The sequence below is a fragment of the Salmo salar genome, chromosome 06, assembly GCF_965601325.2.
Source record: "Salmo salar chromosome 06, fSalSal1, whole genome shotgun sequence".
Taxonomy (NCBI): Eukaryota; Metazoa; Chordata; class Actinopteri; order Salmoniformes; family Salmonidae; genus Salmo; species Salmo salar.
The window spans coordinates 37,224,428-37,248,528 of NC_138296.1; the positions used below are offsets into that span (position 1 = coordinate 37,224,428).

At 44.1% G+C, this 24,101-nt stretch overlaps 1 protein-coding gene across 3 annotated transcripts in view; it reads left to right on the top strand.

Annotated features, from left to right (window-relative positions):
• The first annotated feature begins 272 nt into the window (after positions 1-272).
• Positions 273-24,101, top strand: part of LOC106607084 (phospholipid phosphatase-related protein type 5) — a 67,796-nt gene continuing 43,967 nt past the window's right edge. For 2 of the 3 annotated variants that reach the window (XM_014203676.3, XM_014203677.3), the window contains exons 1-2: positions 273-748; positions 5,972-6,097. In XM_014203676.3, the coding sequence (XP_014059151.1) occupies positions 6,023-6,097 (75 nt within the window). In that variant the 5' untranslated portion in view covers positions 273-748; positions 5,972-6,022. The remainder of the gene's footprint in view (positions 749-5,971; positions 6,098-24,101) is intronic. The other variant, XM_014203675.3, reaches the window with a different exon arrangement.

Consider the following 24,101-nt stretch of genomic DNA (forward strand, 5'->3'; position numbering starts at 1 on the left):
CAGTTCCCCTCTGGCTGTTGACCCTGTCCTGTTTAACAGTGGCAGGCAGGCAACCAGCCCCTATCAGTCCTGACCTGCAGTATTAAACCTGCACCAGCACTAGATCAATAGCCATGTATTCATTGGATTGTGTGCCCTGAGGCAGGCAGGCTGCAGCCCGACACAGAGGCACACCTGAGCTCCCCCTCCCTCAATCCCTCTCTCTCTCTCACACACCACTCTGTTTGGGTTTTACATCCCCTCCCTCCCTCATTCAATGCGAGGGAGAGGGAGGACAGAGAGAGAGAGGGATGGAAGGAAACAAGTTTTGAATACAAATGAGCTTCTCTCTAGCGGCACAGATACCACACATCCCTCTCTCTTACTCACACACGGATACGCAATCTTCCACACACCCTGCCTCTCGGTGTGTATTGGAAGACAACGCAGCACATGCAGTAATTCCCGACACTTAATTGATTAGCCCAGGCTGCTTATTTGAAGTGGCTAATTAGAGGGGGAGTGTGTCGAGTGTGTGAGGAGGGCTGGGAGGTCGCTAGCGCGCTTTATCTCCGTGCGCGTGTGTCTGTCTGAGGATCTCCAGTACCACGCTTCACTCTGGAGCAGGAGGAGAGAAGAAGAAGAGAATTGATAGAGATGCAGCTGGGTGGGGAGATTTTCACAGCACTTTCCCTCATCTGACATGGCCTCCGCGTAGGAATCTGGTGCCACGGCAACAGAGGAGCTAGGCAGCAGCGAGGTGTCTAAGGTAAGAGGGGGGTGATGGGTTTTCCTCTCCTCCGTCTGTTTCCCTCTCCTCTGTCTGCATGGGTTGCAGTATGAGGAGCATTAGCATGTTAGCATTGCGCTTTATGTCAATGGTTCAGATTGTGGTCTGATGCAGAGGCAGTGAGAGTGTTTTGGTGTTTATTTGGAGGTGAGGAGTGTTTCACCGTGGTATTCCCCAAAGGGAGGCTCTAATAACCTAGCGTTCTGAAATCCTATTAGGGTCTCCCCCCCACCCTACCTACACCCTCCACCGCCCTATTAATAGCGTGAAGTGGGATTGTCTCTCTGGCGGGGGGGGTTATTACCGTGTGTGTGTGTGTGTGTGTGTGTGTGTGTGTGTGTGTGTGTGTGTGTGTGTGTGTTCATGCATTCTGCACACAGGATATCTGCAGATTCAGCATGTGGTCTGGTTTGAGTGAAACATGTCTGTCGAGCAAGGCACACACACTCAACATACTACCATCCTGCATGCTAACTACACACACCTTGGAAATGCACCAAGACAACAGTACAGTGATTTAAAGGGACTTGGACTGATCTCTTTGAATGTGATTGGTTATAGGAGAGTATTCAGCAGCACAGGATAGCCACACACAGGGTGAAAGAAAGAAGCAGACATTGCCATGTAAATGCTGCATTGGACTGTACAAACACATTGAATATACTACCTTGTACCTCTCTGAGTAGAACTGTGTCAGGGGGATGGCTACATTTTAAGGATGAAAGGATCAACCAGACTGCCATATGCAGTGCCCTTCAGAAAGTATTCACACCCTTTGACTTTTTCCACATTTTATTATGTGACAGTCTGAATTTAAAATGGATTAAATGAAGATTTGTTTTGTCACTGGCCTGCACACAATACCCCATAATGTCAATGTTTTACAAATTCATTAAAAATGAAAAGCTGAAATATCTCGAGCCAACCTATTCAACCTCTTTTGTTATGGTAAGCCTAAATAAGTTAAGGAGTATACATTTGCTCAACAAGTCACATAAGTTGCATGGACTTACTCTGTGTGCAATAATATTGTTTAACATTATGTTTTAATGACCACCTCATCTCTGTACCCCACATATACATGTATCTGTAAGGTCCCTCAGTCGAGCAGTGAATTTAAAACACAGATTCAACTACAAAGACCAAGGAGCTTTTCCAATGCCTCGTAAAGGGCACCTATTGGTAGATGGGTAAAAAACAGCAGACATTAAATATCCCTTTGTGCATGGTGAAGTTATTAATTACACTTTGGATGGTGTATCAAAACACCCAGTCACTACAAAGATACAGGCATCCATCCTAACTCAGTAGCTGGAGAGGAAGGAAACCATTCAGGGATTTCACCATGAGGCAAATGGTGACTTTTAAACAGTTACAGAGTTTAAAGGCTGTGATAGGAGTAAACTGAGGATGGATCAACAAGATTGTATTTACTCCTCAATACTAACCTAAATGATATTGTACGGAGTAAAAATATTCCAAAACATGCATCCTGTTTGCAATAAGGTACTAAAGTAAAACTGCTAAATAAAAACATTATGTAGAGAATACGAAGCGTTATGCTTGGGGCAAATTCAACACAACAGTTCACTTCATATTTTCAAGCATGGTGGTGACTGCATCATATTATGGGTATGCCTGTCAACGGCAAGAACTAGGCAGTTTTTTTGGATAAAAAGTAATGGAATAGATCCTACAGGAAAACCTGGTTCAGTCTTCTGATAGACTACTGGGAGACAAATTCACCTTTCAGCTGGACAATATTCACTGGAGTTGCTTACCAAGACCATATTGAATGTTCCTGAGTAGCCTAGTTACAGTTTTGACTTAAATAGGCTTGAACGTCTATGACAAGACTGGAAAAGGGCTGTCTAGCAATGAACAACGACCAACTTGACAGAGCTTGAATAATTTTTAAAAGAGTAATGTGCAAATATTGTACAATCCAGGTATGCAAAACTCTTAGACTTACCCAGAAAGACTCACCGCTATAATCGCTGCCAAAAGGTCATTCTAAAATGTATTGACTCGGGAGTGTGAATACTGATGTAAATGAGATTTTTCATTTTCAGTAAATTTGCTAAAATGTTTTCACTTTGTCATTATGGGGTATTGTGTAGATGGGTAACAACAATGTGGAATAAGTCAAGGGCTATGAATACTTTCTGAAGGCACTGTACATTGTACTTTGCTCTTTTATGTTCATATAGAATATTACAATATACATCGTTGTAGATTAAATATATCTGCGCAGTTGTAATATATCTGTGTGTAGTATCTCTCAGTATGTGGTAGAAATAGCTGGATGTGAAGGCAGCCGTGATCCAGATTGTAGTGTCCAATTAGCCTTTGTGTCCCCAGGCGGTGTGTGTCTGTACGTGTGTGTGTGTGTGTGTGTGTGTGTGTGTGTGTGTGTGTGTGTGTGTGTGTGTGTGTGTGTGTGTGTGTGTGTGTGTGTGTGTGTGTGTGTGTGTGTGTGTGTGTGTGTGTGTGTGTGTGTGTGTGTGTGTGTGTGTGTGTGTGTGTGTGTCGCACGCGTGCATGTTCGTGTGTGTGTGTCTGAGGGAGGAGAGTGGACATATGGTTTCCTGGGCTCCTCTCCTAAGACTGTGGATTCAGACCAGCAGGATATTGTATAGTCCTCCTCCTCCTCTGTGTCAGCTAACTAGTCGCTTGTCTATTCATATTAACATCCTTTCATTCCCTTCACTTGTCCTTTCCTCCTAACCCCCTTCTCTCATTCTTTTTCTTTTTCCTCCCTCTCTCTTTCCCTGGTATTTTCCTCTCTTCCCTCAATTTCACTCACTTGTGTGTGTGTGTGTGTGTGTGTGTGTGTGTGGGCTGCAGTGTCTCAGTGACGACAGGCTGGCTGTGCTCTCTGACTGATGGCAAGCCAACAAGATCAGGACTCCTGTCACCCTGCCTCCCTTTCAGATCAAATCCAGCTGGACTCACACACACACACACACACACACACACACACACACACACACACACACGCAGACACATGCGCAGGCAGGCATATGCTAACAAACAACACTCTCTCTCCTATCTCTGGGTAAAATTGCCCCTGGTGTCCTACTTTTATCTTCCTCAACAAATCTCCTTCTCCTCCCTCTCCCTGCCCACCCATAAGGTTTCTACAAAATACTACATCTTGTCTATTCGGTATGTAGCACATGTGGACACAAAGGCTTTCTCTTTGACAGACACTGTCCCATCTCAAACAGCAACACCTGTGTTCTGACCTGCTGCTCCCTCCTGACATCCTGATCTTAGGGACTTTAGATACCTGGCCGTCCACTCAGGCTGCATTACACTGCCCATCTACTGCTGGGATCAGTAGAGCAGGTTCATCAAAATACCCTGGGTGATTTTTCCCTTACCTGGGGCCTTAGCTTGTTCAGTCACAGCTACAAGATGTTTGAGAGAGAGAGAAAGATTTCTAAAAGCAGCCCTGCTTCGCGTTGTTCTATCTGCTTCTAAGAGCCCAGTCTCATTCCTTATTCATCCTCACAGCCTATTCTCTGACATCCTGCCAGACTGACTGTCTCACAGACCAGATCCAAGCTATAGGATCTCTTCAGGAGGAGTTCTGGTACACTTCAGAGGTTGGATGGTCGTAAGAAGGGACCTGAGTTTCACCTGACTAGCAATAGCCTATGACTAGGGCCTGTAGTTTTTCCTGTAGTCAGGGAAAACCTCAGGTCCCAGCTCAGGAGACTCCTCACTGACTGAGCACCATGTCCAGTTTGCATTGTTTCTGTCTGTCCTTTAGCCTTGCCTTGAAACGAAAAGGCTAGCATGTTGTATTCTTCCTCTCAAGCTAATTCTGCTGGGGATACAGTGTATTTTTTATTTTACTTCACTTTTATTTAACTAGGCAAGTCAGTTAAGAACAAATTCTTATTCTACCAAAAGGCCTCCTGCAGGGACGGGGGCTGGGATAAAAAATACAAATATATAACTATAGGACAAAACACACACAAAGACAAGAGAGACAACGCAACACTACATAAAGAGATACCTAAGACAACAACATAGCAAGGCGACAACACACCATGGAAGCAACACAACATGACAAGAACATGGTAGCAACACAACATGGTAGCAGCACAAAACATGGTACAAACATTATTGGGCACAGACAACAGCACAAAGGGCAAGAAGGTAGAGACAACAATACATCACGCAAAGCAGCCACAACTGTCAGTAAGAGTGTCAATGATTGAGTCTTTGAATGAAGAGATTGAGACAAAACTGTCCAGTTTGAGTGTTTGTTGCAGCTCATTCCAGTCACTAGCTGCAGTGAACTGAAAAGAGGAGCGACCCAGGGATGAGTGTGCTTTGTGGACCTTTAACAGAATGTGACCGGCAGAACGGGTGGAGTATGAGGGCTGCAGTAGATATCTCAGATAGGGGGGAGTGAGGCCTAAGTGGATTTTATAAATAAGCATCAACCAGTGGGTCTTGCGTTGGGTATATAGAGATGACCAGTTTACAGGAGTATAGAGTGCTATAATAGAGTGCTATGTCCTATAAGGAGCATTGGTGGCAAATCTGATGGCCCGACCGGTAAAGAACATCTAGCCGCTCGAGAGCACCCGTACCTGCCGTGTAAAGCGTGTAGACATGACATTGAATAAGACATGCAGACAGAGAGTTGTGCCTTGGTTGGAATATAATCTAATTCAGTATAGATGTGATTATGCAAATGTCAAGAGCATATTTCTCATCTAAGACTACTTTGTAGCATGCGTCATTAAGATATGCTATTTCCATGTTGTGCATTGGCTGGATTTATGTTTATTCTAACTCCATAAAGGTTCCATTCATTATAGTGGCATTCCGTGTTAGACACAATCTGTATTTTCATTTCAGCACTGACTCATCAGGACTGAGGGAGAGGCTCATTACTGCACACTGATAGGCTTATTTTATGCTATTTAGTTGTTTCTTTGTGTGTGTCGGGGAGAGTGGGAGTGTGTGGGTGGGGGGGGTCTTTGCACTTTGTGTCATGGCCACAGAGGTAACATGTAAACAAAAATTTTATTCTTTATAAGAACATCAAGACCCATTGTTCCATCCAACGCTACATTCCTGTCATAGGATTAAACTTAATAATATACTTTGAACTTGGCCTCGAGCTGCCTTTTAGATCAAGACAACTCTTACTGACCTGGAACGCTCTTTCCTTCACAGGCGTGAGGAGAGCGAGTGCTGGAGAGAGGACAGGAGAGAGAGAACGAGAGAATGATGGCGGCGGAGGAGGAGAAGCCGGGTTTGAAGAGCAGCAGCTCCATCGTTCCCTGCTTCTTGTTTGTTGAGGTGAGTTGCCATGTCTTCCTTTTCCTGATTGGCTAAAATGACACTACTGGGAGGAGCTGATGAAATACCCTCTGGCTCCTCATGGGTCCAGTAGGGCCTCTTCATGCTGGTTGATGATATCTCTTTATGGGGAATTTCCGTATCCCTTAACCTTCCTCATATTTAGTTTCTCACCCCCCTCCGCTCCTCTCAGAGCTCAATGAGCTCCATTCATTCTACTACTTGACCTCAATTGGCTGTTGTCTGCTGTCCAGCCGCCAGGGAACACTTTCTCATCTTTAGCTTCAGTGGAAAATGTTGTAAATATTGTCAGCTCAACACACATCCACCACACTGCCACGGTCTCTCTGCCATGGCTGAGACTGAGTAACGTGGATAAAGTGGGTATAAAATAGTTGTTATACTATGTAATCTGTTCAGATGGCGTTTCCTGTCTTCACACTGCTACAATATGTGATCTCTGCTTCCTGTTTATATGAGTCTTTGCATCTGATCCATTGAAGTATTTAGTGATATCACAGCTAACTGTGTTTTGTATAGGTACTGGATGCTCTGCACACACTGTCAGGCACACACACGCGCACAGACACAGACTCACATACAGACGACAGGTGCACACACACACATACGCACGCACACACAGGACAGGGTCCCATATTGCTGTGGGAGCTACATTACTCAGAGGGTATTGAAGGTCTCTTTGCTGCTAGATTATGGTCCACAATAAAAGCACTCCCTTACTCCGCTTTGCCATCCCTCACACATATTTAATGTGAGGTGATATTTGAGGTACAAGGTGTTCTGTGTCATGTGAAATATGGAGGTCTATATGTGAGGTGTGATGTATGACATGGAAGGTGAAAAGAATTGAATGAGGAACGAAGTGATATATATATATATATATATATATATATATATATTACTGCTCAAAAAAATAAAGGGAACACTTAAACAACACAATGTAACTCCAAGTCAATCACACTTCTGTGAAATCAAACTGTCCACTTAGGAAGCAACACTGATTGACAATAAATGTCACATGCTGTTGTGCAAATGGAATAGACAACAGGTGGAAATTATAGGCAATTAGCAAGACACCCCCAATAAAGGAGTGGTTCTGCAGGTGGTGACCACAGACCACTTCTCAGTTCCTATGCTTCCTGGCTGATGTTTTGGTCACTTTTGAATGCTGGCGGTGCTTTCACTCTAGTGGTAGCATGAGACGGAGTCTACAACCCACACAAGTGGCTCAGGTAGTGCAGCTCATCCAGGATGGCAAATCAATGCGAGCTGTGGCAAGAAAGTTTGCTGTGTCTGTCAGCGTAGTGTCCAGAGCATTGAGGCGCTACCAGGAGACAGGCCAGTACATCAGGAGACGTGGAGGAGGCCGTAGGAGGGCAACAACCCAGCAGCAGGACCGCTACCTCCGCCTTTGTGCAAGGAGGAGCAGGAGGAGCACTGCCAGAGCCCTGCAAAATGACCTCCAGCAGGCCACAAATGTGCATGTGTCTGCTCAAACGGTCAGAAACAGACTCCATGAGGGTGGTATGAGGGCCCGACGTCCACAGGTGGGGGTTGTGCTTACAGCCCAACACCGTGCAGGACGTTTGGCATTTGCCAGAGAACACCAAGATTGGCAAATTCGCCACTGGCGCCCTGTGCTCTTCACAGATGAAAGCAGGTTCACACTGAGCACATGTGACAGACGTGACAGAGTCTGGAGACGCCGTGGAGAACGTTCTGCTGCCTGAAACATCCTCCAGCATGACCGGTTTGGCGGTGGGTCAGTCATGGTGTGGGGTGGCATTTCTTTGGGGGGCCGCACAGCCCTCCATGTGCTCGCCAGAGGTAGCCTGACTGCCATTAGGTACCGAGATGAGATCCTCAGACCCCTTGTGAGACCATATGCTGGTGCGGTTGTCCCTGGGTTCCTCCTAATGCAAGACAATGCTAGACCTCATGTGGCTGGAGTGTGTCAGCAGTTCCTGCAAGAGGAAGGCATTGATGCTATGGACTGGCCTGCCCATTCCCCAGACCTGAATCCAATTGAGCACATCTGGGACATCATGTCTCGCTCCATCCACCAACGCCACGTTGCACCACAGACTGTCCAGGAGTTGGCGGATGCTTTAGTCCAGGTCTGGGAGGAGATCCCTCAGGAGACCATCCGCCACCTCATCAGGAGCATGCCCAGGCATTGTAGGGAGGTCATACAGGCACGTGGAGGCCACACACACTACTGAGCCTCATTTTGACTTGTTTTAAGGACATTACATCAAAGTTGCATCAGCCTGTAGTGTGGTTTTCCACTTTAATTTTGAGTGTGACTCCAAATCCAGACCTCCATGGGTTGATAAATTGGATTTCCATTGATTATTTTTGTGTGATTTTGTTGTCAGCACATTCAACTATGTAAAGAAAAAAGTAATTAATAAGATTATTTCATTCATTCAGATCTAGGATGTGTTATTTTAGTGTTCCCTTAATTTTTTTGAGCAGTGTGTGTGTGTGTGTGTGTGTGTGTGTGTGTGTGTGTGTGTGTGTGTGTGTGTGTGTGTGTGTATGTGTATATATATATATATATATATATAAGTGCTATATACCTTGTGGTATTCAGTACAGTTGTAGTGGGATGTGTGGAATCATAATGTGCAATATGTGAGGTAGCAGTGAGTGAGTGCAGAAGATGTGACAGTGTGGTCTGACTGAGACCCAACCATTTTAGCTCCCCTGTCCCCTCCCCAGCGGTGTGTCACAGACACAGTGATTTAGACTGAGCCAGGACCTGCTCTTTTATTTAGACTCACACCTCATCAGCCCGTTTCCATGGAAACCAATCAGCTGGATTAATTTTCTGTCTTTCTTCTGCCTCCTTTCATCCACTACCTACCCTATTATGCAGGCTATAACATCTCTCTCTCCCCTGAAAGTCATAGATATTTATTAGATACCTCCTTCCGTCTCTTATATCTGAATTTCAACATCAATAGCGCTTATACAGGTCAGTTTCTCTCAGCACTCTGTTGATACAAAAGATGCATGGAAATGCCATTGTCAGAACACTGACATGCTTTTAGGAAATAATCCACTGTGTGTATAAGTAATCAGGTGTAGCAGAGAACTCAGCTTTGGGGTTGTAAAGGCCACATTAACATAAACAGTTATCCAGACCAATGGAGGAGGAAATACAAAGGCCCCTCCATGCCCCTCTGATGGCTTTGGATGTACTGCTATTGGACAGCCGGTGTCATGTGATTGGGGTGTGTGGTGCGTCTTGTAACCTAATATTGATGTGTCCTGTCCACACAGGACCATGTATGGGTTGTCACAGATTCAGTTTATGAAGTGTGGGAATGTGTTTTGTATAATGGCTGCAGCTGCAATGTGGAAGCAGGAATAACCTAGCCGACTAGTTGGAAACATCACCTTCAATGAACAAAAACTTAAACCATAAAGAAATAGTCAAATAATAGGATCTACACACACTCTACTCTAACATTTAAAAAGCAACGAAAACTGATTTATTCTCAATGTTTCAAATGTTTTATTTGGATGTGAAAATGACCCGTTCTGTTATACATTATGTGCTTTCCCCTCTTATAGAACATGTCCCACTTTTCTCAGCCACTGTTATGGACTGAATGGTTATGAGTCAGAATCATTGTGACGTTGGAGATTTCCGTGACTGCAGGGGTGTTTAATGTCTTTGGCATGAGCAGTACTCATAATGAGCAGTACTCCTATTTGTGTTTGTGTGTGGGCACCATCTCTCTCCACATGCAGTGTGATGGACCATTTCCCTCGGCGTTCCATGCATGGACTCTATACCCACAAGAGGGCACTGTTGATGTACTGTTAAGGCTTTCAGAGCTGCTTTTAGAAGCTTGGTAACACTGTTTCATCGTGGTTTTGTGTCTAACCAATGTGTCTTTTAATATTCTGCTAATGTTGTATTTAGCCAATCAAGCTCAGTTTTGTTGTGTTGGTTTATTCACAGTAAGGACATGGAATGGTAATGGTGACAATTTACGGTAGTGAATATTCCACATCTGTTAATTTGAAAACGAGTTGCCTTAATTTTCATATAATTTTTATTAATGTTCAGGAGAACACACACACACACACACACACACACACACACACACACACACACACAGCCTCATTAACACTTGAAATAGGTGAAAAAAACACTTTTCCTTCTCTTTTGCTTCCTCCGTCTCTAAAAATAACCCCAGTGTGTGATGGTGGGTAACACTTGTGTGATCACACCTGTCGGAGAGAGTCTTTCAAGTGAAGTGCACAAAGAACACACACACACATTTTTTTAGAGTGCTGTGATCAGCTGGAGCCCTAAGACACAAAGAAAAACTGACTTTTCCTTTGGTTGCCATCTGGTAAATGTCCATTAAAGAGCTGCCCCTGCTTTATGTTTTGGCCTCTGAATCAATGCAGGGAGAATGCGCTCAGCCCAGCCAGCCCGCCCAGCCAGCCAGCTCAGCCCAGCCAGCCCGCCCAGCCAGCCCGCCCAGCCAGCCAGCCCAGCTTGAGCACAATGTTTTCAGCAGCTCTGCACTGTGGAAGGGAAAGTAGTTCAAGTTAAATAATGAGAGAAGCATGAATGACTGGTGAGAAGACTTTGAGATTCAGAGGTCCCTATTTCAGAAGTATTTGGACAAATTAATTGTTGGTTTTGCTTTTGTTTCATATTATGTTGTACCCAATAGAAGTGAATGTTTCATGGAATGAATTGTGAATAATGATGAGTGAGAAAGGTACAGAGGCATAAATATCATGCCCTCCAAAAACGTTGTATTGGGGGTGTGGCCTTTGTGCCTCTAACTTTCTTTTCATCATTATTCATGATTCATTTCTGATTATCCGTAATCATGGTAGCATCCACATTAATGTAGAAGTGGTCGGAAAAACAAATATTCTATTCTTATTTAGAATAAAAGTGACTCCAAATTGGCACAATACATTTACCATTAATTTCTATTGGGCAGAAAATGATCTGAAACCCAACCAAAACAAACAGCAAATGCATCCAACAAGTGTGTCGTAACAAGCTTGATGTAACCATTGTTTGCTGGGAATATGGGACCAAACACTAAACTTTTGACTACCTTAATACACATATACAGTGCATTGGTCAAGTATTCAGACTCCTTGACTTTTTCCACATTTTGTTACATTACAGCCTTATTCTAAAATTGATTAAATTTGTTTCTTTCCTCATCAATCAACACACAATACCCCATAACAACAAAGTGAAAACAGGTTTAATTTTTTTTGCTAATTTATTACAAATGTAAATAAGGTATGTGTTTTTAATAAGTATTCAGACCCTTTGCTACGAAACTCGAAATTGAGCTCGGGTGCATCCTGTTTCCATTGAACGTCCTTGAGATGTTTCTACATCTTGATTGGAGTCCACCTGTGGTAAATTCAATTAATTGGACATGATTTGGAAAGGCACACACCTGTCTATGTAAGGTCCCACAGTTGACAGGCATGTTAGAGCAAAAACCAGGCCATGAGGTCAAAGGAATTGTCCGTAGAGCTCTGAGACAGGATTGTGTCGAGGCACAGATCTGGGGAAGGGTACCAAAAATGTCTGCAGCATTGAAGGTCCCCAAGAACACAGTGGCCTCATCACTCTTAAATGGAAGAAGTTTGGAACCACCAAAACTCTTCCTAGAGCTGGCTGCCCGGCCAAACTGAGCAATCGGGAGAGAAGGGCCTTTGTCAAGGAGGTGACCAAGAACTCAATGGTCATTCTGACCGAGCTTCAGAGGTCCCCTGTGAATATGGGAGAAACTACCAGAAGGACAACCATCTCTGCAGCACTGCACCAATCAGGCCTTTATGGTAGAGTGGCCAGACGGAAGCCAAAGGCACATGACAGCCCACTTGGAGTTTGCCAAAAGGCACTTAAAGGACTCTAAGAAGCAAGATTCTCTGGTCTGATGAAACCAAGATTGAACTCTTTGGCCTAATGTCAAACGTCACGTCTGGAGGAAACCTGGCACCATCCCTACGGTGAAGCATGGTGGTGGCAGCATCATGCTGTAGGTATGTTTTTCAGCGGCAGGGACTGGGAGACTAGTCAGGATCGAGGGAAATATGAACAGAGGAAAGTACAGAGAGATCCTTGATTAAAAACCTGCTCCAGAGCAAAGGTTCACCTTCTAACAAGACAATGACTCTAAACACACAGCCAAGAGTGGCTTCGGGACAAGTCTCTGAATGTCCTTGAGTGGCCCAGCCAGAGCCCGGACTTGAACCTGATCGAACATCTCTGGAGAGATCTGAAAATAGCTGTGCAACCTTACAGAGCTTGAGTGGATCTGCAGAGAAGAATGGGAGAAACTCCTCAAATACAGGTGTGCCAAGCTTGTAGCATCATACCCCAAGAAGACTCAAGGCTGTAATCACTGCAAAACGTGCTTCAACAAAGTACTGAGTAAAGGGTCTGAATACTTATGTAAATGTCATATTTCAGTTTATTTCTAATAAATTCTAAAAACCTGTTTTTGCTTTGTCATTATGGGGTATTGTGTGTAGATTGATTGAGGGGGGGGGAAAAACAATTTAATCAATTTTAGAATAAGGCTGTAACGTAACAACATTTGGAAAAAGTCAAGGGGTCTAAATACTTTAGGAATGCACTGTAAGTGAATTTGTCAAAATACTTATGACACCTTCAAATTTTTATTTGACCTTTATTTAACTAGGCAAGTCAGTTAAGAACAAATTCTTATTTACAATTACTGTCACGTCCTGACCTTAGCTGTTATTTTCTATGGTAGAGTAGGTCAGGGTGTGACGGGGGTTTTCTAGTTTGGTTTTTCTATGTTGTCAGGTTCTAGTTTTGTATTTCTATGTTGGGTTTTGTTTGGGATGATCTCCAATTAGAGGCAGCTGGTCCTCGTTGTCTCTAATTGGAGATCATACTTAAGTAGGGGTTTTTACCACCTGGGTTTGTGGGAGATGGTCTTTTGAGTTAGTGTATGTTTCACCTCTGCGTCACGGTTTGTTGTTTTGTTATTCAGTTTATTTATATGTATTGCATAGTTTCACAGTGAAAATAAAATGTGGAACGACACACACGCTGCACTTTGGTCCGCTCCTTCCTACGACAACCGTGACAATGACAGCCCAACCCGGACTACGCTGGGCCAATTGTGCGCCGCCCTATGGGACTCCCAATCACGGCCGGATGTGATACAACCTGGATCCGAACCAGGGATTGTAGTGATGCTCTTGCGCTGAGATGCAGTGCCTTAGACCGCTGCGCTACTTGGGTGCCTGAAGTGATTTTATTTCTAAACGGTAAAACATATACAGTACCAGTCAAAAGTTTGGATACACCTACTCATTCAAGGGTTTCTTTATTTTTACTATTTTCTACATTGTAGAATAATAGTGAAGACATCAAAACTATAAAATAACATGCATGGAATCATTTAGTAACTAAAAAAGTGTTAAAGAAATAAAAATATATTTTAGATTCTTCAAAGTAGATAAAAATGAGCTGGCGCACACCCAGCATAATAGTTTGTGGAGGTGCTAACTAACGGCAAACTCTTTAAGTAGCCACTCTTTGCCTTGACAGATATGCACACTCTTGGCATTCTCTCAACCAGCTTCATGAGGTAGTCGCCTGGAATGCTTTTCCAACAGTCTTGGAGTTCCCACATATGCTGAGCACTTCTTGGCTGCTTTTCCTTCACTCTGCGGTCCAACTCATCCAAACCATCTCAATTGGGTTGAGGTCGGGTGATTGTGGAGGCTAGGTCATCTGATGCTGCACTCCATCACTCTCCTTCTTGGTCAAATAGCCCTTACACAGCCTGGAGGTGCACTAAGTGCAAACCAGATGGTATGGCGTATCTATCAGATTGACAACTTTTTCTATTTACACAAGCCTTTGATGTGGTGTGGCCAAAGCCACATTCCTGCTTCATGTGTGAGTGTAGCTATTAGCATACTGTTAATGTCATAGTATATGGACAAACAAAATGAGGATAGCAATTCAAACTATACAGGACCTTCTCATCTAAACCATATTGCACATAGTGTTGCAGACTTGATTAATGCAATGATTCACGAATTATAAAGTTAGTGAGGGAGATATGTCTCCAGCTTCAGTGATTTTTGCAATTCGTTCCAGTCATTGGCAGCAGAGAACTGGAAGGAAAGGCGGCCATAGAGGAGTTGGCTTTGGGGGTGACCAGTGAAATATACCTGCTGGAGCGCGTGCTATGGGTGGGTGCTGTTATGGTGACCAGTGAGCTAAGGCGGGCTTTACCTAGAAAATACTTATAGATGACCTGGAGCCAGTGGGTTTGGCGACGAATATGAAGCGAGAGCCAGCCAACGAGAGCGTACAGGTTGCAGTGGTGGGTAGAATATGGGGCTTTGGTGACAAAACGGATGGCACTGTGATAGCAAATTGGATGTAGTCTGAGTAGGGTGTTGGAGGCTATTTTGTAAATGACATCGCCGAAGTCAAGGATCGGCAGGATAGTCAGTTTTACGAGGGTATGTTTGGCAGCATGAGTGAAGGAGGCTTTGTTGCGAAATAGGAAGCCAATTCTAGATTTAATTTTGGATTGGAGATGCTTAATGTGAGTCTGGAAGGAGAGTTTACAGTCTAACCAGACACCTAGGTATTTGTAGTTGTCCACATATTGTAAGTCAGAACCGTCCAGAATAGTGATGCTAGTCGGGTGGGCAGGTGTGGGTAACGACCGGTTGAAGAGCATGCATTTAGTTTTACTAGCATTTAGGAGCAGTTGGAGGCCACGGAAGGAGAGTTGTACGGCATTGAAGCTTGTCTGGAGGTTTGTTAACACAGTGTCCGAAGAAGGGGCCAGAAGTATACAGAATTGTGTCGTCTGCCAAGTGGATCAGAGAATCACCAGCAGCAAGAGCGACCTCATTGATACATACAGAGAAGAGAGTCGGCCCGAGAATTGAACCCTGTGGCACCCCCATAGACTGCCAGAGGTCCGGACAACAGGCCCTCCGATTTGACACACTGAACTCTATCTGAGAAGTAGTTGGTGAACCAGGCGAGGCAGTCATTTGAGAAACCAAGGCTGTCGAGTCTGCCGATAAGAATGTGGTGATTGACAGAGTCGAAAGCCTTGGCCAGGTCAATGAAGACAGTTGCACAGTACTGTCTTTTATCGATGGCAGTTATGATATCGTTTAGGACCTTGAGCGTGGCTGAGGTGCACCCATGACCAGCTCTGAAACCAGATTGCATAGCGGAGAAGGTACGGTGGGATTCGAAATGGTCGGTGATCTGTTTAACTTTGCTTTCGAAGACCTTTAGAGAGGCAGGATAGATATAGGTCTCTAAACAGTTTGGGTCTAGAGTGTCTCCCCCTTTGAAGAGAGGGATGACCGCGGCAGCTTTCCAATCTTTAGGGATCTCAGACGATACGAAAGAGAAGTGGGTGATTGATGTCGCTGATTGACAGCTGGCTACAATCTTCTGTGAATGTGGTCTCTTAGAATCACTTTGTCAAAGTTCCTCATCCTTTTAGTGTTTCATTTATAATACCCCCCATCCTTTTAGTGTTTCATTTATAATACCCCCCATCCTTTTAGTGTTTCATTTATAATACCTTATTTGGGATTAAATGTGTTTCAAAACATAGAATATGTGGAAACACCTTAAGCAGTTGGCTGCACAACTTTCTGCACTCCCCTTTCTCACGCAGTAGATTTCCATACACCCAGTTCTAATATGGTTAATATGTCTCAGGATATTTCAACATTTCAAGTTAGAACCCAACACCGTAGACTGCAGATTTTACTGCTATTCATGTGTAATTTCATATTTATAAAGGACCTGCAATGTAAAGATTGTATAAAGGACCTGCAATGTAAAGATTGTATAAGCCTTCATTTGCAGGTGAGTGTGTCTACACTCGTAAGAAGCAGGTACTGTATGTGCTGTAGCAGTAATGTATGTGTAATCAGTGTAATGTGGGTACAGGGTCTCCTCCCTGGTCCCACACTATGCAGGGTTGTGGATCTGACTGAATATTTACACCCAGTGATTCAGGCCCCCCTGTGTGTTGGTCTGTTTGCCAGCCATTATAACCCAGTTTACAGCCCCACCTATCCTCACATAGTGTACAACAGAGACATCACTGGGACAAAGGACAAGGGGGGGACATCAGAGGCTAAGATAAGAGTTACATGGAAAATAAAGAGTGTTTGGGAGAGGGAGTGAAGATTTGAAAACCAGAAACAGAGAGAAAGAGATATTTCAAGAAGGAGCCCTAGAGATGTTTTCTGGAGGACGATCTAAGCTCAGCTCACATCTGTCTTTTGTACCCATTCTACTCTCCCCCTCCTCCACTCTTTCACACAGATCGGTCATCTCGCTCTTACTCTCTCTCGCTCTTACTCTCTCTCGCTCTTACTCTCTCTCGCTCTTACGCTCTCTCGCTCTAACTCTCTCTCGCTCTAACTCTATCTCTCTCTCTTTTTCTCACACACACACACACACACACACACACACACACACACATACATACAGTCCTGAAAGCATGCCAAACTACCAACCTCTCCATGCTACAGTACCTCTCATATGCCAGTTTCACTCTCCTCCCTCTCTCTTCACTCACCCCTTCTCAACCTTTCTCTTTTCCTGTCCCCTCCACTCCCCCGCCATCCCGTCCTCTCTTTCCTCCCTCCATCCTTGTATACCTCTTCCTCTGCTTTCCTTTCTTCCTCCCACCACTGGGATCTGTACAGCCCCAACAATGCACAGAGACATACTTCTTGTTAATTTACTCTCCCATCCCTCCTCATCCATTTATTTTTCCTCCTCCATCTCCGTTATTTTGCTCTCTCTCATGCTCTCTCTCATGCTCTCTCTCATGCTCTCTCTCATGCTCTCTCTCATGCTCTCTCTCATGCTCTCTCTCTCATGCTCTCTCTCTCATGCTCTCTCTCTCTCTCATGCTCTCTCTCTCTCTCATGCTCTCTCTCTCTCTCATGCTCTCTCTCTCTCTCATGCTCTCTCTCTCTCTCATGCTCTCTCTCTCTCTCTCTCATTCTCTCTCTCTCATGCTCTCTCTCTCTCTCTCTCATGCTCTCTCTCTCTCTCATGCTCTCTCTCTCTCTCATGCTCTCTCTCTCTCTCATGCTCTCTCTCTCTCTCATGCTCTCTCTCTCTCTCATGCTCTCTCTCTCTCTCTCATGCTCTCTCTCTCTCTCTCATGCTCTCTCTCTCTCTCTCTCATGCTCTCTCTCTCTCTCTCTCATGCTCTCTCTCTCTCTCATGCGCTCTCTCTCTCTCATGCGCTCTCTCTCTCTCATGCGCTCTCTCTCGCTGTCTCTCTCTCTCTCTCGCTGTTGCTCAATTCAAGGGGCTTTATTGGCATGGGAAACATGTTACATTGCCAAAGCAAGTGAGGTAGATAATATACAAAAGTGAAATGAACAATAAAAATGAACATACAGAAGTTTCAAAAGAATAAAGACATTACAAATGCCATATTATGTGTATATATACAGTGTTGTAACAATGTACAAATGGTTAAAGTACACAAGGGAAAATAAATAAGCATAAATATGGGTTGTATTTACAATGGTGTTTGTTCTTCACTGGTTGCCCTTTTCTTGTGGAAACAGGTCACAAATCTTGCTGCTGTGATGGCACACTGTGGAATTTCATCCAGTAGATATGGGAGTTTATCAAAATTGGGTTTGTTTTCGAATTCTTTGTGGATCTGTGTAATCTGAGGGAAATATGTGTCTCTAATATGGTCATACATTGGGCAGGAGGTTAGGAAGTGCAGCTCAGTTTCCACCTCATTTTGTGGGTGGTGTGCACATAGCCTGTCTTCTCTTGAGAGCTATGTCTGCCTACGGCGGCCTTTCTCAATAGCAAGGCTATGCTCACTGAGTCTGTACATAGTCAAAGCTTTCCCTAAGTTTGGGTCAGTCACAGTGGTCAGGTATTCTACCACTGTGTACTCTGTTTAGGGCCAAATAGCATTCTAGTTTGCTCTGTTTTTTTGTTAATTCTTTCCAATGTGTCAAGTAATTATCTTTTTGTTTTCTCATGATTTGGTTGGTCTAATTGTGCTGCTGTCCTGGGGTTCATCTCTCTGTAGGTCATGGCTTTGTTATGGAAGGTTTGGGAATCACTTCCTTTTAGGTGGTTGTAGAATTTATATCTATCTATCTCTATCTCTATCTCTCTCAGCTGCTGGCTGGCAGAATGAGCAAAAAATACTATCTCTAATGTTGCTAGCTATTCAACATGTGAGTCTGATGGATCTTATGAAAGAGAGAAAGGATTGAAGAAAATTAAGAGTATATTTTTCTTCAATCAATCTCCATTCCAGACTCACGAATCTCCCATTCAGCTCACCTGTTTGTCTGGCACAGGCCTGAGATCAGGATTAGACCACAGCCCTGCCAACTCTACTGTAGTCTGTAGCTGAGCTATAATTAACACTGACCTGCTGTCAGCTGCATGGATGGCAACATCTACCTAGGAGAGATTTGGTTGTTGACACACAATAAGAGTGTAGTAAGTTGTATGTAATGAGGGCAGCACCAACTCCTTAGACTGAGGATGCCAGTGACAACCGTCTCTGTGTTGTTGCATCATGTCTTATAGTGTGAAGGGCAGGAGTGATCTCTCTTCTCCACATGCATTGGTCAGTACCCTGGAGAGGGGTGTGTGTTTTTAAAGGTTACACAACGTCCATTTGAGCCCCCCATCCCAGCCCACTTTACAGTCAGTTACAGAGGAGCCTCACAGCTCAACATGTGATTCAGCACACACACACACACACACACACACACACACACACACACACACACACACACACACACACACACACACACACACACACACACACACACTTGTATGCACATAGGGTAAGGTAAGCAAGTTGAAGGGAATTTTCTTTAATCTACACACTTAGTGAATCATCTGTTATTGTGCCATCTACCCTCACCGTTGGACCTGGTCCTCAGTGAATGTTATTTTTGTGACTGTGGAGGGTGGAGAGGGGGGGAGAGAGGGGACTTCTGCTGCTACCAGTCCTGCACCTGTTCCCTGGATTCCCCCCTCTCTCCCCATGTCTCCTGTCATGTCTGGGCGGTTCAGTGTAGCGTGTGTGATGGCAGTAGAGTGGAAGGCTGTCGGGGGCTCTTAATGGACAGCATGTGTTTGACGTGGGCCCTTGTGCCCAGCTCTCCATCTGAACCCGCCCACCCCACCCCACACAAAACTGCTCTTTCAGAGTACACTGCTTTAGCAGCACCAAGGGACATGGCTGTTCCTCCTGAGAAAAACATACTGTACGTTGAGACAAAGATATGTACAAATATTTCAGCTGACCCTGTGTTAGAGTATGGTGGTCAGTGGTAGTGAGCATCGCGCTACACAGTCTTGTCCACTCAGCATGGAAGTCCATCTGCAAAGTTGTCCTCTCAGTGGGGGGTGAGGTCTGTCAGCAGAGCTTGGAGTGATGGAGTAAGGTTAGACCGTGTACTGTAAGATGGAGGGAGCGAATGCATCATACATGGAGGCAGAGAAAAGCACTTTGAAAAGCAAACTGCATCTCTACAGATGTAGGATCTTAATTTGCTCATTCTTTTGTTGCTGAGAATTTTTCTGCCCAGTAGGAAATGCAAACTTCCAAAGTGTATTTGAGTTTTAAAAAGGCTTCTAAAGTTTGTCATTTCCACTTAGAGAAAATAAATTCTGACATTTCTGACGAAAAATGTATCAACCCCTACAAAAATGTCCACATAATGATTCACATTTTCTGTTGCTGCAGGATTATTTTCCTGCTGCAGAAAACTGGCTCAAATTAGATCCTACATCTGTAATTAGAGGTCGACCGATTAATCGGAATGGCTGATTTAATTAGGGCCGATTTCAAGGTTTCATAACAATCGGTAATCGGTATTTTTGGCCACCTATTTATATATATATATTTTTTTTACACCTTTATTTAACTAGGCAAGTCAGATTAAGAACACATTCTTATTTTCAATGACAGCCTAGGAACGGGGGTTAACTGCCTTGTTCAGGGGGGGATTCGTTTTTGCAACCTTCTGGTTACTAGTCTAACGCTCTAACCACCTGCCTTACATTGCACTCCACAAGGAGCCTGCATGGCAGGCTGACTACCTGTTACGCGAGGGCAGCAAGAAGCCAAGGTAAGTTGCTAGCTAGCATTAAACTTATCTTATAAAAAACTATCAATCTTAACAATCACTAGTTAACTACACATGGTTGATGATATTACTAGTTTATCTAACGTGTCCTGCGTTGCATATAATCGATGCGGTGCCTGTTAATTTCTCATCGAATCACAGCCTACTTCGACAAACGGGTGATTTAACAAGCGCATTTGCGAAAAAAGCACTGTCGTTGCACCAATGTACCTAACCATAAACATCAATGCCTTTCTTTAAAATCAATACACAAGTATATATTTTTAAACCTGCATATTTAGTTAATATTGCCTGCTAACATGAAATTGTGTCACTGCTCTTGCGTTCATTGCCTGGCTCGTTGCGAACTAATTTGCCAGAATTTTAATTATGACATACCATTGAAGGATGTGCAACGTAACAGGAATATTTAGACTTAGGGATGCCACCCGTTAGATGAAATACAGAACGGTTCTGTATTTCACTGAAAAAATAAACGTTTTGTTTTCGAGATTATAGTTTCCGGATTCAACCATATTAATGACCTAAGGCTCGTATTTCTGTGTGTTTTATTATATTATAATTAAGTCTATGATTTGATAGAGCAGTCTGACTGAGCGGTGGTAGGCACCAGCAGGCTCGTAAGCATTCATTCAAACAGCACTTTCGTGCGTTTTGCCAGCAGCTCTTCGCAATGCATTGCTCTGTTTATGACTTCAAGCCTGTCAACTCCCAAGATTAGGCTGGTGTAACCAATGTGAAATGGCTAGCTAGTTAGCGGGTGCGCACTAATAGCGTTTCAAACTTCACTCGCTCTGAGACTTGGAGTAGTTGTTCCCCTTGCTCTACATGGGTAACGCTGCTTCGAGGGTGGCTGTTGTCGATGTGTTCCTGGTTCGAGCCCAGGTAGGAGCGAGGAGAGGGACGGAAGCTGTACTGTTACACTGGCAATACTAAAGTGCCTATAAGAACATTCAATAGTCAAAGGTATATGAATTACAAATTGTATAGAGAGAAATAGTCCTATAATAACTACAACCTAAAACTTCTTACCTGGGAATATTGAAGACTCATGTTAAAAGGAACCACCAGCTTTCATATGTTCCCATGTTCTGAGCAAGGCACTTAAATGTTAGCTTTCTTACATGGCACATATTGCACTTTTACTTTCTTCTCCAACACTTTTTTTGCATTATTTAAACCAAATTGAACATGTTTCATTATTTATTTGAGGCTAAATTGATAGTATTTATGTATACTGCTCAAAAAAATAAAGGGAACACTTAAACAACACAATGTAACTCCAAGTCAATCACACTTCTGTGAAATCAAACTGTCCACTTAGGAAGCAACACTGATTGACAATAAATTTCACATGCTGTTGTGCAAATGGAATAGACAACAGGTGGAAATTATAGGCAATTAGCAAGACACCTCCAATAAAGGAGTGGTTCTGCAGGTGGGGATCACAGACCACTTCTCAGTTCCTATGCTTCCTGGCTGATGTTTTGGTCACTTTTGAATGCTGGCGGTGCTTTCACTCTAGTGGTAGCATAAGACGGAGTCTACAACCCACACAAGTGGCTCAGGTAGTGCAGCTCATCCAGGATGGCACATCAATGCGAACTGTGGCAAGAAGGTTTGCTGTGTCTGTCAGCGTAGTGTCCAGAGCATGGAGGCGCTACCAGGAGACAGGCCAGTACATCAGGAGACATGGAGGAGGCCGTAGGAGGGCAACAACCCAGCAGCAGGACCGCTACCTCCACCTTTGTGCAAGGAGGAGCACTGCCAGAGCCCTGCAAAATGACCTCCAGCAGGCCACAAATGTGCATGTGTCTGCTCAAACGGTCAGAAACAGACTCCATGAGGCTGGTATGAGGGCCCAACGTCCACAGGTGGGGGTTGTGCTTACAGCCCAACACCGTGCAGGACGTTTGGCATTTGCCAGAGAACACCAAGATTGGCAAATTCGCCACTGGCGCCCTGTGCTCTTCACAGATGAAAGCAGGTTCACACTGAGCACATGTGACAGACGTGACAGTCTGGAGACGCCGTGGAGAACGTTCTGCTGCCTGCAACATCCTCCAGCATGACCGGTTTGGTGGTGGGTCAGTCATGGTGTGGGGTGGCATTTCTTTGGGGGGCCGCACAGCCCTCCATGTGCTCGCCAGAGGTAGCCTGACTGCCATTAGGTACCGAGATGAGATCCTCAGACCCCTTGTGAGACCATATGCTGGTGCGGTTGGCCCTGGGTTCCTCCTAATGCAAGACAATGCTAGACCTCATGTGGCTGGAGTGTGTCAGCAGTTCCTGCAAGAGGAAGACATTGATGCTATGGACTGGCCCGCCCGTTCCCCAGACCTGAATCCAATTGAGCACATCTGGGACATCATGTCTCACTCAATCCACCAATGCCACATTGCATCACAGACTGTCCAGGAGTTGGCGGATGCTTTAGTCCAGGTCTGGGAGGAGATCCCTCAGGAGACCATCCGCCACCTCATCAGGAGCATGTCCAGGCGTTGTAGGGAGGTCATACAGGCACGTGGAGGCCACACACACTACTGAGCCTCATTTTCACTTGCTTTAAGGACATTACATCAAAGTTGGATCAGCCTGTAGTGTGTTTTTCCACTTTAATTTTGAGTGTGACTCCAAATCCAGACCTCCATGGGTTGATAAATTGGATTTCCATTGATTATTTTTGTGTGATTTTGTTGTCAGCACATTCAACTATGTAAAGATAAAAGTATTTAATAAGATTAGTTCATTCATTCAGATCTAGGATGTGTTATTTTAGTGTTCCCTTTATTTTTTTGAGCAGTGTATTATATTAAGTTAAAATAAGTTTTCATTCAGTATTGTTGTAATTGTCAATATTACAAATAAATTCCAAAAAATCGGCCAATTTAATCGGTAGCGGCTTTTTTGGTCCTCCAATTATCGGTATCAGCATGGAAAAATCATAATCGGTCGACCTCTATCTCTAATCCCCCATAACATTCATAAAACATCATAACATACATGACAGGTTGTTTACAGGCCTGCTTACACATGAATGGCAGGCACACAGGTCAGGAATAGTATATTATGTACTCTTTAGGGAGATACACTGAGTGTACAAAACATTAGGAACACCTGCTCTTTCCATGACATACTGTAGACTGACCAGGTGAATCCAGGTGAAAGCTATGATCCCTTATCGATGCCACTTGTTAAACCCACTTTAAATCAGTGTAGATGAAGGGGAGGAGACAGGCTAAAGAATTATTTATTTTTTTAAGCCTTGAGACATGGATTGTGTATGTGTGCCATTCAGAGGGTGAATGGGCAAGACAAAATATTTAAGTTCCTTTGAACGGGGTATGGTAATAGGTGCCAGGTGCACCAGTTTGAGTGTGTCAAGAACTGCAGTGCTGCTGGGTTTTTCACGCTTCACCGTTTCTCGTGTGTACCAGAATGGTCCACCACCCAAATAATATCCAGCCAACTTTACACAACTGTGGGAAGCACAACTTGCTGTCAAAATGGCCAGTATCCCTGTGGAACCCTTTCAACACCTTGTAGAGTCCATGGCCCAACGAATCAAGGCTTTCGGAGGGCAAAAGGAGGTGCGACTCAGTATTAGTAAGGTGTTCCTAATGTTTTGTACATTGTGTTAACAATGTGCCCTTACCAATCCAGTCTTGATCTGAGTTCTTGTATCATTATTATTATAGGGAACATGGATTACAATAATTTTTTTCATGAAAGGGACAAAAGAAAAGATTTAGGATTACACCCAAGGATTAGG